The sequence below is a fragment of the Meleagris gallopavo genome, chromosome 1 (genome assembly GCF_000146605.3).
Source record: "Meleagris gallopavo isolate NT-WF06-2002-E0010 breed Aviagen turkey brand Nicholas breeding stock chromosome 1, Turkey_5.1, whole genome shotgun sequence".
In the NCBI taxonomy this organism is placed as follows: domain Eukaryota; kingdom Metazoa; phylum Chordata; class Aves; order Galliformes; family Phasianidae; genus Meleagris; species Meleagris gallopavo.
In genome coordinates this window covers 129,485,501-129,501,172 of record NC_015011.2, presented here as the reverse complement: position 1 = coordinate 129,501,172, position 15,672 = coordinate 129,485,501, and the positions used below count along the sequence as shown (strand labels likewise).

The 15,672-nt window shown below is 35.2% G+C and overlaps 1 protein-coding gene across 1 annotated transcript in view; it reads left to right on the top strand.

The window, feature by feature from the left end:
* The window catches only part of TSGA10 (testis specific 10), a 28,462-nt gene extending 13,465 nt beyond the window's left edge, over positions 1-14,997 (top strand). The window contains 10 exon segments of the mRNA XM_019623087.1: positions 1,044-1,198; positions 2,440-2,495; positions 2,729-2,897; positions 5,013-5,123; positions 5,646-5,831; positions 7,500-7,709; positions 8,880-9,082; positions 9,415-9,519; positions 11,118-11,252; positions 13,517-14,997. Of these exon segments, the coding sequence (XP_019478632.1) occupies positions 1,044-1,198; positions 2,440-2,495; positions 2,729-2,897; positions 5,013-5,123; positions 5,646-5,831; positions 7,500-7,709; positions 8,880-9,082; positions 9,415-9,519; positions 11,118-11,252; positions 13,517-13,541 (1,355 nt within the window). The 3' untranslated portion in view covers positions 13,542-14,997.
* The last annotated feature ends 675 nt before the right edge of the window (positions 14,998-15,672 follow it).

The window sequence follows — 15,672 nt, the reverse complement described above, 5'->3', positions numbered from 1 at the left end:
TTAAATCATTCCCAGGAAATGTGTCCAAACTAAGCATATTTTAAGCCTTTTAGTTCTGAAAGCTGAACGGAGACTTTTCAGAATCTCACATCTAAGACCTCCAATCATCTGACTGAAGCACGTTGCAGTCTAGATTCATGAGGATGTGGAAATCTGAGTGTCTTTCATCTTGTGTATTAAAATAGGGAGAGTTTGTGGAAAAAGACTGGAAGGTGGATATATGGGTATCATGTCTTTAAAAGACTGGGCCACATATGATTTTACTTTGAATGTTTTATCTCCTGGAAGTGGTTAATAAGTATCATTCGGTGCATCCAGTTACACTGACATTTATGAAGCAATTTGCAACCTGCATCCTTTTTATGAGATGTAAATTTCACTGTAACAAGAATTTCCTGTAGTTTTTCCCTGAGAATGCAGTGTATGCACCTCAAATAAGGATTGATTATCTGACCACTTAAAGGTAAATGCAGTGCACAGGACTTTGTTAGCTCAATGAAGACAGGGAAAGAGATCTTTTCAAATTTTATTTTCTGATAAGTAGATTAACTGTTTTTTTCATTAATAGTTTTGAACTTAAGTGACTTCGGATTTTGTAAATGAGTTTTTTTAAAACTCTTGTACACAGAGTTTATATAAATAAAACACTGTTTCTGAAAAACTGTCTAGTATTGGGATATTTATCTCTTTTATTTCATATTAGCCTTTCCAGGTTGTAGCCTTCATGTGCCTTCTGTCTATTGTAATTCTATTTAAGCCATTTATTTCTACAATGCCCAATAAAATTATTTGAATTATCTAAACGTTAGCCATTTAAGGATAGATTTATTTATTTTTAGCCAAGTAATTTAAGTCCTTGAAAGAAGAATGCAGTTCTACAAGTATCACTGGGATTACCTGTGTTTCTGAAAACACACTTGCTTTGGTATTTTCTTGAAGGAAAGCTTTTGTCCCCTTATTTTATGCTTCAGAAGTGTATCAAAATAGTTTTTATCTTGAATGATTTGAATTTATAATAACAAGACCTTTCTGACTGTGTTCAGATGACTTTTCAAAACGAAGTTCTGTACAAGAAGAGAAGATCTGTGCACTGAAAGATACAATTGCGCAACTTGATAAAGAGAAGGAAACTTTGCAAGAGTGTGTGGAAGAAGAAAGAGAGAAGATCATCACTTGTGAGGAAAACCTGAAGATTAAAGTATGTTCTAACATGTAAATAATTAGAATTATGGAATCACGAGAGATTAAATAGAGGAAGGATCTGTTGGGTCATCATAACTATCTTATAATGTTATCTGCAGCAATGCTCAGTGCTGACCTGCTTCAGTTTCAAGATGATAAAATTCTTGTTAACTTCAATAATAGTGGGTCTGAGCCATGTTGAACTCCTCATGTTTGGCTTTTTGCATAACTTATACTTATCAAGAGAGGAGACTTCAATGATTTTCCTCAGGTGAAGAAAAGTAAACAGCTAACAAAATGTTTTATCATAAAATTTAGCCTGAATTCTTCCTTAGTGCTCATTACTGTTAAAGATACAGTACCAAGTAGTACTGCGTTTCTTATCATTCATGTTGCATTTGAATGATATCCTTTTCATCTTAAGGTATTTATCTAGGCTAAATGCATCAGGGTTTTTTTTGTTTGTTTGTTTGTTTGTTTTTTGCATAGTGTGATTTCAATCTCTATAATGAAGCTGCTTAGGTCTGAAGCATTGTTTTTCTCTTCAGCCTAAGTTATCTTGATATTGATTTAGGACACACTAAATGAGGTAATTCATAAATGTAGTGATTGTTAACTCAAGAAGTTGCAGTACTTTCAACATAACATTGAAGATAGGATATTGCAAGACAGGCCATAATCATCTTGCTATAAACAATGACTCCACATATTAAAAACTGTAAATTGTAAATGGTGCCTATTTTGCAGAAGCAATGGCTGTTTCTCATATATCTTGGGTTTTCAGTAGAAAACATTTGCTTAGCCTATCTATACTTTTAATATCTGTATGCAGAGACAGTGGAATGAACTGATACAGTTTGTGCTAGTCTTTTTTTGTTTTGTTTTGTTTTAATGGAAATACAGTGACAGAGTTCTTGTTTTATCAGTTAAAAACTACCAAACTCTGGTAGTCTATTAATTGTAGAGAGACTGTGATAACTTATCTAGCAGACAGAAGACATATTTACTTTTGGGAGTGTGTGACAAATGCCACCATTCTAACCACAAAGGATTAAGAAATTTAATTAAAAGGGTTACATTCTGCAGAAGGTAATATTTGTTCCTTTATTTGCCAAAGTAGGTTATCAGAATTTTCAGCTCTAAACAGTACACGATGAAACTTTGAAAATCAGAATCCATTTTGCATTAATCAACTAACTGAATAAAAGGGAATTAAAGCTGTGAGGAGTTTATCTTAATTTTGTATTTCTTTTTAAGGAGAAAACCATTTCAGATTTGAAGATTCTGATTTCTGATTTGGAGCGTTCGATACAGTAAGGATAAAATTTCAAGATCATAATTAAGTTTTGATTAGTGCATAGCATTAATGCAAAAAAAAAAAAAGATTATAGGATGTGCTAATGTAGAATTGTTTTTTTCTACTCTGTTACATTTTAAAATGTTACAGCTTTCTTTCACAACTTGCAAACTTAACCACGGGAAAGCTATCATTTTACTAGGTTGAACAGCATTGTCATACCTGAAGTATTTATTATTTGCTACATAGAAGATCTGCTGAAGCGCTGTGTATCTGTGAGAAAGATATCACCAGTTTGCGTCAACAGCTGCAAGAAACCAACAAAGAGCTTGCACAAGCTAACAACAACAGAGAAACGTTAGCTCAGGAGAAGGACAGGTTACAAGAGCATCTTTCTAACGCTAAACAAGAAAATCAGGTATATATGGATAGAGAAATCTTGACCAAAAAAGAAAATGGAGTATTTTTTCTGGTAGTGCATAGAATTCGTGCACTCATTTCTCAAAATGATTTTTTCACTTCCTTCCTGTTTAGGTCATTTGCATAAAGAAGCTCAGTTGCTCTTGTGTTATGGTTTGGATATTTATCTCCAGAAACAGCTGCTTAACTCTTCTGTTTCTGGTTTTTTTGTAAAAGACCAGAAATCATGGTGGTTATAACCATTGCTTACATTGAAAAGTGCTGTAAAGGAGACAGCAGCTATTTATTGTACCATGCTGCGACTGGCTTAGAGCATATACAAGTTCACGTATTTAAGCACAGTACACATTTATTAAGGTTCTAATAATAAATAAATAGCTTTATTAACAGGACTGTATTTACTGTTCTTTAAAGGGGCTTTTTGGTAAAAGATAATGGCAACATCTGATTATCATACATTAAAATATCTAATGTGTTATTTATCAGTATATTATTACTCAGAAAAGCAGTTAACGCATTGTATAATCAATGAATATACAGATGCTATAATTACGAAATAAACAAGAGAGTTTGGCTAAGCAGGTTATTATACCAAAAAAGAGAATAGACAGAGTGCTTTCCCTTGTCCTGAGCTCACTGTAAAACTCCAAAGGAGGGATCTCCAGAAGAGATCCTTCCCCACTGGTAGTCATCTCTTAAATGGGTCTAGGAGAGGTGAAGCCAGGCTCCACCCCTTCTGGCAGCACAGGTGAGTTGCCTTGCCTCAGGTGATCCATCAGAGGTTCAGGCTGTGATTTAGCAGTTCCCATACACACATCTAGACTACAGTCTCATCTCATGCACACGTGATGTTCACACAGCAATATGTTTTCCATGCAGACAGAAATTAAGTTTAGTACTCGCGATAGGTCATCGCTGTATAATGTTCTATTTTCTTCTTTTTGTTAAAACTTCTGCCTTAATTCAGGTTTTCTCATGCTTGTTTTTTCTCCTCTACACTTTTTCAACTACTTAGAATATCTACTTCTTTGAATATACTTTTCTATTTCCTGACTTTCTCCTCTTCTTCAAATGTTATAATCACTAAGGATAGATAGTGAGTGTCAATAGAAACATGGATTACTGAGAGGCATCTCTTTATTCATCTATATCTTTCATCTATTCAGAATCTTTTATAATCCCCATTGTTTCTGATGTGGTCAGCTGGTACAAAATAAAGCTACGTGTTGCTTGTAGCTGCTTTCAAAAGCTTCATGGTTTCTTTGAAATGTGTCTGTATGCTTATAGAAGCAGTTAGATACAAAAGAATCTTAGCCTCATATGATCAACTAATTTTTAATAGATGTGTCTTTATAATATGTATTTTTTTTTTTATTTGTGGCTTTTCCATTAACTTAGGTGCAATTCCAAGCATCTCAATTAGCATTCCTCTTTCTTCAGTAGGGCTGAAAAAGTTCACAGAATTCCAGAGCACCTTTCTCAGCAGCTTATGGACATTTCACAACAGGAACAGGGATTTCTCCATAGCCTACATCTGTTTTTCCATACGTACTGCTTCTTGCAGTGGAGTGTTCTCACAGTAGTTTGCAAGGAAGGGAGATGATAATTGACTTGTCCAGAAATCTTTCTGCAATCCTTTTCATGTTTTTCTGTTTCTCAAACAATAGTTGCCAGATCTTCAGTGTGCATTCTCCTAATGCGTGTGGCTCTATTTTTGCTGATCAAGAGATGACCACTTAGTTGCTTTTTTCTTTTTTCTTTTTTTTTATTTTCCTGCATTTTCTAAAGTGCAGCTTTAAGGGATTATACCATCCAAAAAGTGGGAGCTGCTTGTTTACCACCTAGCTGCTGAAGAAACCATCTGCCTTTTTCTAGCTAATGGCTATACTTTCTGATTTATGTTTTTCTTCATTTTAAGATATAGTATTATTTTAAAGTCAAAGAAGGTAAATCTTTTTGATATGTGCCAAATTTCATTTGTAGAAATCCACATACCTTATATTTTGTATATACTTTATAAAGGCATATGCTCTAGATATATATGAATTCTATTTATTTTTGTCAAGGTACAAACAGTATACTTTAGCCTTATGAAACAAATCTTTCTTCATAGGTACTACATATGAAAATAACTAAGTACCAGAATGAGCTTGATGAGATGAAGTTGAAAGCCCAGGATTCAAACACTGATATTGCCAGACTGAAGGGAGTACTGAAGTTTAAAGTGAGTACTTGATGTGGATTAAAGCTGTTCTAACTAAAATTGAAATTGCAACCATATTTCCATGGAAGATCTTTCCAAAACTCATCTGTATTCAGCTACTACAGTTTTAATAGGTTGAAAGCATTTTCTTAGCTGATTTTCCAGTAGACAAGTAACGAAGTATATTTCACTGTTTTGTGTGTGTGTGTGTTTATTAAATTTAAAACTTCAGTGCATAATATAGGAACTTGGGACTCTTTCGTCTCTGCTACTGTATGGAATTAACAGAAAAAAGTTTGCAATATATTCCTGTACTTCACATTTTTAGTGTTAATTCAGCCATTTTTAACAAAAGTGTCTCACGCATCACAATGTGGCCGCATGGAACAAAACACTTGTTCTGAGAAGTCTCTCAATGTTTTCGCTAAATGCAAGATTCTCAATAAAAAGAGAACATCCACTACTATGTCATACCTGCACAGCTGTAAACATCTCTATTTTGAGAAGCGTACTGTAAAATATTAAACAAATTTTACGTGTTAGGAGAGAGAGAACTGTGAGCTTTTGGAGAATTACCACAAAGCCTGTGAACAAGGAGAAAGTTGGGAAGCAAAGTGCCATCAAGCAGAGGAAGATTGTAACTCTGTCAGATTGGCATTAATCAGTGCAGAATCTGAGAACCGCAGGTTGAAAGAGAAAATGAAGACTCTTGAAACAGAGATGGAGCAAGTAAGTTGAAATCATTGTTTCCGTAGTTCACATTTGAAATTATCTGGTAGTATTTTAAGCTTATTTTAAGCTGTTTAAAATTACAGTTTATACCACTTCTATTTGAATTTTAGAGATAGTCGCTACATTGAAATATATGGGGTTTATTTCATAACGTAATTAGTAGTCATACGAATGTCATACTTGGGGGAAAAATAAAAATAATACATAAAATAAAAATAATACATTTCAAAGAAAAAACAGCTATCATGTTTGAAATGAGGGAGGGCATAAGCTCACACAGAACTCCACAGCATACCTGAAACATACCTAGTGCTTTGTCCCCTGGTACATTTCAGTCCTTGCTTTCCTTGCTTCCAACTTTTCAACCTTTCCAGTGCTTTACATTTCCCAAACATCTGTTTCCTATTTGAAAATTTGAAGGACTTAAATCTATGAATATTTAAATTGTGCTCTGGTTTGGGGTTGCTGTTTTTGCCACAAATCATCTCTGCTTCTTAAATATTGCAGAGGCTATTGAGGGCTTCTCACGCACATTAGATAGTCAATAGAAGCTGGTCTGCAGCTGTTCATAAAGAAGGATGAGAATATAGTAGCAAACCAGTACAGGACAACTGTGTGGCAGATTTTTAATATAATGAAGCTGGCTTGTGGTCCTAGTTTGTCTAACCAGCCTAAAATGGGTAGAGATTTTATCTTTCTACCTCCTTCCCACGTCTGATATTAATTATAGGAATAAACAGTCCTCTTCATGTGCCAACAAACGCAGTCAGAATTGCAGATGGATATCATGTTCAGGTTCACAGCAGTTACATTAAGTCATGTATCTTAAACACGCTAATTTTAATTCAGAAATCTTAATGTGTGCTTAGTTATGCCCTTGCGTCTTTTTTTTTTAATTTATTTATTTTGGCCAAGTCAGAGCTAGAATTATGTAATGTATTCCCCCTACAACCATCTCTTTCCATCTCAGTCATAAGAGATCTTTCAGGGAAGTCGTTGCTTTGTCTCTTTGCTCCCATTGCCTTTGTCAAACTTCCATGCTCAGCCACATTGACAATTAAATGGTTAAAAGTGGTTGGAAATACAAGACAGGTATGACTGCTGAGGTACAGGCATTTTTCAAAAGGGAAAAATCTAGGTTGTGTTGTTTTAAAATACACAACATTCAGAGTGCTTCTAGTCAGAACTGCTGCTGCTGGCTTGTAAACTTCATTTTAGTGTGGCTTCTGTCAGCTCTTCATCATGCCTGAGTTTATGGGCGACAGCAACGTAAAGATGGCTGACAGTATTTGAGCATTCAGTGCTCTTCTACATGCAAGAATACATTTTATTTTAAAAATAAGAGGTTCTATCTGGGAATGAAATGAGGCGTATGGCAGAATTTTGAATCTTAATAGCTCAGGAGAAATAACAGAATCCTAAGAAGAGAGTTTAAAATGTTGGTAGTTGAATTTGCTATCAGAAGCAAGAATCTTTTTTCTACTTATTTTATATACAGAAGTTATTTAAAGAAATAACTTTAAAATGTATTCCAGAATAAACTACTGCCATCTCTTAAAAATCATCACAACGATATTTTTGTAGGATGTTTTTGTAGGAATTTGGAAGCAGTTTTATAATTTCTTTGCAATACACTTTTGATTATCTGATATTGCTTTATTATAGCATTTAACAACAGAAGAAGCATACCAGTCTCAGCTTTCTACCTTACACAAGTCTATTGTGAAAATGGAAGGAGAGCTTCAAAACATACATCAGGAGAGAGAGTCTATACTTGCAAATCTCATATCTACGCAAGAACTTTGCATTAAATTAGATGCAGGCAAAGAACTATTAACTCAGCAGTTAACTTCCACATCAGAGAAGGTAGAAAGGGTATGTGAAATAAATGTACAAAATAATTTTATGTTAATGTTATACTTTAAGGGATCTCAAACTACTTTCAGATGTAGAATGATCAAAGAAATCTCTACTGATGACCAGTGCCTCTTCCTTTTTTTAATGTTTAATTAAGCATACCTCAGAAACATACTCCTCAGAGCATGGATATTGTGTACTGTCTATACCACCACTGCTTTACAAAATTTTACTTCAAGTACTGAAATTCAGGATGTAATATTACTAATTGTTTTCTTGACAGATGTCTTGGATTTCACATTCAGCCACTTAATAGGCAGAGTAGCTAGAGTAGTTTATTAGCTAAGAAACTTGATATGGACATTAGAATGCTTGACAGTTTTAGGAAGCAACAGAAGTGATTCTTTTATGAAATTGTCAGTGAAGAGGCTTCCTGGAATTGTAGAGGGAAGCAAGAGTTTTAGGATAGGAAAATACAGAAATGCAGCTGGAGAGTTTAGTGAAGATTCTGATGCTAAAATAATATTGTTCTTTCAGTGTTTTAGTAGTGTTTATTTTCACAAAACATATATGATTTTTAGTATTCTTTTGTTCTGAAATACAGAAGTAGAATATCAGAACTGTTTATAGGCGAGAGAACTAAAGTTTTGATTGACGATGGAAAATTGGCTTTTCAGAATAAGGAAAACTCATTTTAATTCGTTAGGACCAAATAATTTGGATTTTGCTTTGTAAAGTAAAAAAGTACTCTGTTCTGTGCTGAGGCCTCACCTCAAGTACTGGGTGTGGGTTTTGGTGCCACAATATAGGAAGGACATAAAACTGTTAGAAAATACCCAAAAGAGGGCTATAAACTTGTTAAGGGGTCTGGAAGGGAAGGCATAGGAAAAGCAGTTGAGATCCCTTCCAACTCAGGATGTTCTGTGATTATATGATTCTATTTCATAGAGTTTCTTATTTGTATCAAGTATGCCTAAGTTCATAGATATGCACTGAGTAAGTTTATAAATCCAAAACAGGATTTTAATTGAGGTCAAATATGACAGTAATCAACCATGTTGAACCATCTTGGAGTAAGAACAAATTTGGGTCATCGATACTAAACTTCTTTTATTTTTAAAGATTACTCTAACTGCTGACCACTGAACTCAGCAGGCATACATCTGAAATGTTACAAACTTTGTTTAGCTGCAGAGTGAATGTGATTCATCCCATTCTGAAATAGAGCTGCTGAGAAGACAACTGGGAAATGAAAGAGCATCTCTGAAAAACCTGGAATCTTTGCTTGCATCAAATCGTGAGAGAGAACTTCAGTCACAGATAGCAGAGCAAGAAAAAGACTCTGAAATTCAGCTACTCAAGGAACAACTTTTTTTAGCAGAAAATAAACTGTGAGTAAATGACCAGGAGGATATTGTAGTTGAGTTTTGTTTTGTTTTTTAAATTCTTTCCATATACATTCACATAGATGTGCATGTATACACATGTCTATCTAGCTGCATTTTCAAATGATCAAAGTATCTTGGATACCTTAATAGAAGAAGATAACAAAAACCTGCTTTTAATTCCTTAGCTATAACCTAAAATACTTTTCTGTGCACATTTTACTCCAGAAGGGAATGAGTTGCATGGTATAGCTGCCCTTTTCATTTTGCATAATTCTATTTGGTAACATACTTGAGGATTATAGCTGCTATCTAATTAAAGTGTATGAACTTTACAGCACTGTGAAGAGTCGAGATTTCACTCAGCTCAAAAATACAACAGCTCAGCTAGAGTCAGAACTGGATATCACTAGAAGACAGCTGGCAACTGAGAGGTTTGAAAGGCAAGTACATATTTTTGTATTATGTTTCCTCCATCTAAATGGGATGAAATACAATGCAGTACTAAGACTTAGTCTAATTAAAAGGATAAACAGCAAAGTTTGGCTTTGCTCTGTTCTTCATCTACTATGTGTTCAGAGGCTACTCATGCCGTGGTGTGTGAAACTGTTACGTGTTCTGTCTACATTAGTTGTCTGCCAATGCAATGAGATGCTGAAATAAACTTGCTTCTCAAACAGCCTGTTTTAGGATGGGATGGGACATTTTCCTGAACATGCACTTATTTCAAGTGAGAGTCTGGGTATCTTGTTGCATACTTGTCTCTAATTAGTCTATACTGACACAATGAAACAATTTTAGCCGGTACCAATTTGCACTCTCCCAGGTGTTGTGTGGGACACAGAAGGTGCCAATATGGAGAAAATCACCTTTTTAGGTTTTTATTTAGTGGGCAGAGTGAGAGAGTTTAACAGTAGGTACAAATTGTTTCATGTGATTTAGCCGTAGTACAAGAAACAGTCCTAGGCCTGTCATACTAGTTGGTTTATCTATTTAGTCTTGGTATCCTAAACAGTTTCTTTATAAAATAAAAATAGCAAGATTTTTCTACTTCATGGATGTAGTGAGGTTAAAAATGTTAAAAATTGCCAAGTATTATTTTAGGTATTCAAAAGAAATTGATAGAAGAAGAAGTGATGTGATAGCACGCTTGAGAATCAGGTATTTTGTTTAATTGTAGCAAATTAGTTTGTTGATACTCTATTCACTCATATGGATGAGAGTTTTGAGGGGGAAACATCTACACTTGAGGTTAGGTCTTTTAAAGATACATTTCTCAAATGTCACAGTGTATGTTTCAATTTCAAATTGTTTTCTCCTTTATCCTGAAGTCATGGCAAAAACTGCAGAACTTTGGGGTTAGATGTGTTAGTCAGTTAAAAAGGTAGCATCACTTGTACTTCTTCAGATACACAAAATAAGCCACATAGTATGCTAATGCAGCAGTACGTTTGTTTTAAAATAGTCTCGCTCTTCTCTAAGCAGTTGTTTCCCTACTTCTCCAGCGTGAATGCATCCATTTTGTGCTTTTTGGTTGTTTCCTGATGCTTCTTCTTGGGGCATTCAGGGTCAAAAAGCAGAATCAGCCTCCATACTTAATTTCTTCTCCTAATTAAGGATAATTTATTACTCACATAGTTGTTTACAGTTGCAGTAATATCAAGATTTAATTTATAGTTTATTTGCCTGATAAATATTAGATTGTGTCTATACGTTAGTGTTGCCTCACTATGAATCAGAGACCCTCCATTATCATTCTTGAAAACAATTTCTCTTCTACTTCAAGATAATTACAAACACAATCTCATGAATTGTTTTGGAAAGAGCAAAGTTACATTTTGTTGTGCAGCCTGTAAGTTAGCTGTAAGGACAGTATTCAGAAAGAGTTACCTGTCTTTTAGAGAAGTGTATGATAAACACCACATCTCCATATAAAATAAAAAAAATAAAAAGTAAAAAGAACAAAGAAAAAGTTAATGACTGTGTGATAACTTTGATTTTTAAAAGTGCTTAATCTGACTGTGAAATAATTTTTATGTAGGGAACGTGCTGTGCAGGAACTTCGATGCCAGAATCGTACAGTCACGTATCAGTTAAGCTCTACATTAAGAACATCGTCACCTGAACGTGCTCATCATCCGCCTCCTGATTGGTCTCTGGACAGTTCCCTGGAAGGGTAAGTAGTTCAACAATGTTTAAGTTCCAAACACTGAATACAAATTAAATAAACAAGAACTCTGATATTTCTTGTTGAAATATTGGCTCAATTACACAACTTGACACCATATTTAAATGCATTCTATAAGTTTTCAAACACTTGTAATCTTGTGGTAGGAAAAAAAAACAGTTTTCCTTTCAGCAGTCACTGAAATGGAGCCTCCACCACTTACATCTACTACCCTGTCAATTTTAGTCTTAGATTAATTTTGTTTGGTAGCTGTCTGCTTGTTGCCTCACAATTCATACTGATGGCAGCATGCAATAAAAATATTTGCCAGCTGAGTGGGAAAAATTCTCATTTCATTACTTTCAGGAAATGGTGTCTGCTTTTGAATTGATTACGTACTTCTGAGATGAATTTTGTTAATATTTTGGTAAATGAGATTACTACCTTTGTCACTTAATTCATCTTTGTTATCGAAGGCTCTAAGCACATAAGTCTTTAGAATAGGAGGCAAGGTTCCTTGTGTCAGTGAGCTGGGCCCTTAACATGAAAACACAGCAGTGTAAGACTGTAATTTGGTAGCTGTTGTCAGTCTTTTGTATCAAGTACAGTCCATTCATCCTCTGACAAAACCATGTCTACTCCTTCCTAACCTGAGTGTAGTGTAGCTCTTACATTTGTTGAAATAAGCTGTGTCACTTGGGACTGTTCAACTGACTTTTTATAACCGTAATATTTTCTTTTATTTTTGATATCATCTAAAGAAAAGAGAATTTAATCAATTCAATCTATGTTATCATCTATGCTGATATTATACAATTATGATGCTGTTCCTATTTGTTTCAACTCCTTATCAGACTGATATTAGAAAAGTATTCCTTTCTAATTAGTAAATTGCTATTTAAATATCAAATCCGTAGAATCACAAAATCGTAGAATCATAGAATCATAGAATTGCTCAGGTTGGAAAAGATCATCGAGTCCAACCACAACCTAACCATACTACCCTAACTCTAACAACCCTCCACTAAATCATGTCCCTGAGCACCACATCCGTAAACATGTCCAGGGGTGGTGACTCAACCACCTCCCTGGGGAGCCTATTCCAGTGCTTAACAATCCTTTCTGTAAAGAAGTGTTTCCTGATATCCAACCTAAACATATCCCGACACAACTTGAGGCCATTTCTCTTCATCCTGTCACCTGTCACCAGTGAGAAGAGACCAACCTCGCTCTCGCTTTGAGATATTGGAAAAGAGCAATAAGGTCTCCCCTCAGCCTCCTTTTCCCCAGACTAAACAGCCCCAGTTTCTTCAATCTCTCCTCGTAGGACTTATTCTCCAAGCCCTTCACAAGCCTTGTTGCCCTTCTTTGGACTTGGTCCAGCACCTCAATGTCCTTTCCGTAGTGAGGTGCCCAAAACTGAACACAGTACTTGAGGTGAGGCCTCACCAATGCCAAGTACAGGGGCAGGATTACTTCCCTAGTCCTGCTCACCACACCGTTCCTGATACAAGCCAGGATGCCATTGGCCTTCTTGGTTGAATGCTAATCCAGACTAATCTTCTACAAACTAGATTATGAGTTCAACTCATTTCTTGTTTACATCAATACAGAATAGTTTAAATTACTAGAAAAGTCCTCCAAGAGCTGAAATTTCACTGTTAGATGCTTGAAGATGACTTACTTGGGGATTCAGAAAGATATACGGTAGAAACAATAACTTCTTGGTGTAGAGGAGTCTTCTGCAACCAATATCTGAACATGCAGTAAAAAACCCTGAGACAGCAGTGCTGGAGTTACCATTGACACTCTTCTTACACTACAGTATTTTGTGCACTATTTTAGCACACATCCTAAGATAAGAGATGGGTCAGGCAATCACTTTTTCATTATATTCAGAATGTGATATCATAAAAAAATGGGATGGTAACTTTTTCTATTCTCCCATTTTTCTCTGACTTGACTTCGTATATGAGAAAAATGAAAAGAATGCACCTTGTAGCATGTCTTGCAGACCCGGTGGAAAAGACCTTTGTTTGTACATTTTCTTTGGTAGGAGTCCAAAGCTTGCCCTTCCCTTCAAAAAGTGTTGTAACATATTTGCACAATAAAGTCTAATGCTTCAAATCCTTTATCTGGATTGACTTTGGAAGAGACAGGAAGCCTACTCATAGTATTTTCAGAATCAAAACCTTAAATTTTGTTCATGGAAACCTCAGAATCTATTTCTATGTTCACTACAAAATTAGACTATGTTTTGTTTTGTTTTCTAGGAATTCTTCATTCAAGGACTTCTAATATTATATTCACAATGGCCTGTGAAGACTCTGCATTCCATTTGGAGAGTTCAAGTTTAATTTGCATTCAATTATCGTTTTTCCCTGCTGAATGCTTAATTTCATTAAATTTATTTCACAAATATTTGCATGGATTTATATACACTCTCTGTTGTTCAATGGGAAGAAATTGGTATGGATAGCTTCCTTTCCTTCCCCTTCCAGCTCACGTATTTTTGTGTTACATGGCACATCCATCTCTGTAAACATAAAAAAATTCGAGTTACACTGATTGTACTCACACTGTACTGTAATTTTAACATTGTGCATTATTTTAAAAGGTCAGTGATATAATTAAAAAACAAGGATAGCAAATAACAGTATGAAACTTTATTGGAGGAAAAAGGTGTCTACATTCAGGTGTTATGATTTGAAAGCGTGAGGGCTACGCTGAGAGTAATGCCTCCTGTTTTGTGGTGTGGGCCCATGATGACAGAGGAGGATGTTGGTGGGATGGCAGTGGAGGTTGAATCTTCCCACCAATATTCCATTACATTTTGTTGCAGTGTGACAGATGGCAACAGAGGGGCACTCTGACAGAATGGTGTCTGACATGGAATTGTGGATGAAGCAAAGGCGCGTCATTGAATTCTGGAAAAATAACACCCGCTGACTTTCATAGATGCTTGGTGAATGTTTATGAACCAAACTGTGGATGTGAGCATGGTGAGGTGGTGCGTGGTGCATTTCAGCAGTGGCAACAGCTGATGCAGATGGTTGCTAGAGCAATACGCAGAGTCTTCTTCACTGTTGGTGAAAACACCTAGCTATTGATTGTGACTTATTATTTTCACTGATGTGAAAAATAAGGTTTTGTAGCTGAGAATTTGCTCTATCAGATAGTGTTACTGTGCTCCTTGTATCTACTGTAGTTTCCATGGAAATAAAAAGGAGGTATTACTTTCATAGCAAACGATGTATTTTTGCTGGACTATGTGAAGAATGCACTTGAAAGAGTGCTATGCCATCTCAAGATAGGACGAGGTTTTTTTTTTTGTTGTTTTTTTTCCCCTCTTAAAACCTAAACTACTTCTTAATTTGTCTAAAATAGGATAGTAATGCTAGGAGATATAACAATGTTGTGATATCTATATCTATGGAGATGTGCATTTTTTTATGTTTCTGATATACATATATACTTGGAGTGTGTTCAGTTTCTGAGAATTTTACTACAACTGCACTAACTTTCTAATTAAAGAGCTTTTTTAATATGAATGAGAACTGCTTGGTGATATTTACTGGCACTTAAACTTGCTCAGGATTTCAGCTACCATGCCATAATATTTGTCAGTGTTACACATTCTCCAACATCAAATGCAAGAGAGAATGTAAAGCTCTCTCCTACAAATCAGCTGAAAAATCCCTACCTCTGACTTCAGAAGTAGACAAGTAATTCCTATTTAAAATAGAAAATTACTTACTTCTTGGTTTCACTTTTTTTTCTTCAATAGATTCATCTTTTTTGCTTTGTTTGTCAAAGTATTTTAAAATGGTCTCCAGCTTATTTTCAAAAGCAAAATTAAGTTGGTAATGGTTTGAACATGTATCTTGTTTGTGCTTCACATGCGTTTGGTTTGTGACAATCTGACTCCTAAGCATTAAAATTCACATGTCAAGTAATGGTTAGAGACAGCATAATCTATATAAATGCTCCTAACTACTTTTTAAAACATGTTAACATGAGCTATATATATGATCCTATGTTGCTTTTTAGGAACAGGTTTCTTTAAAGAGCCTGTGAAAGTATTTTGATGAATAATGTATTAAAAAAAAAAGAAGCAAAATATAAAATGTATCTGTAATGTAAATTCTAGGATTATCTTCCTCAAGGTAGCAATACTTCACTCTTCAGTGTAGGTGGCCCGGTTTTAGTTTGCAGGTCCTGATTCTTCATTCTTTGGGGGACTCTTACTCAGCCACAGAAGTCGTTTCAGCAGTCACCAGTGTTAAGGGGATGGCTTGAAGTAATAGAGACAGCAGAATCAGACATAATGACACTATACGTTTCTTTATTATGCAGTTACTAAAAGGTACAAGAGAAGGTGATCATCTAGTCATCTCAGAAGATGAGAAAGAGTCATTTGTTTGTTTTG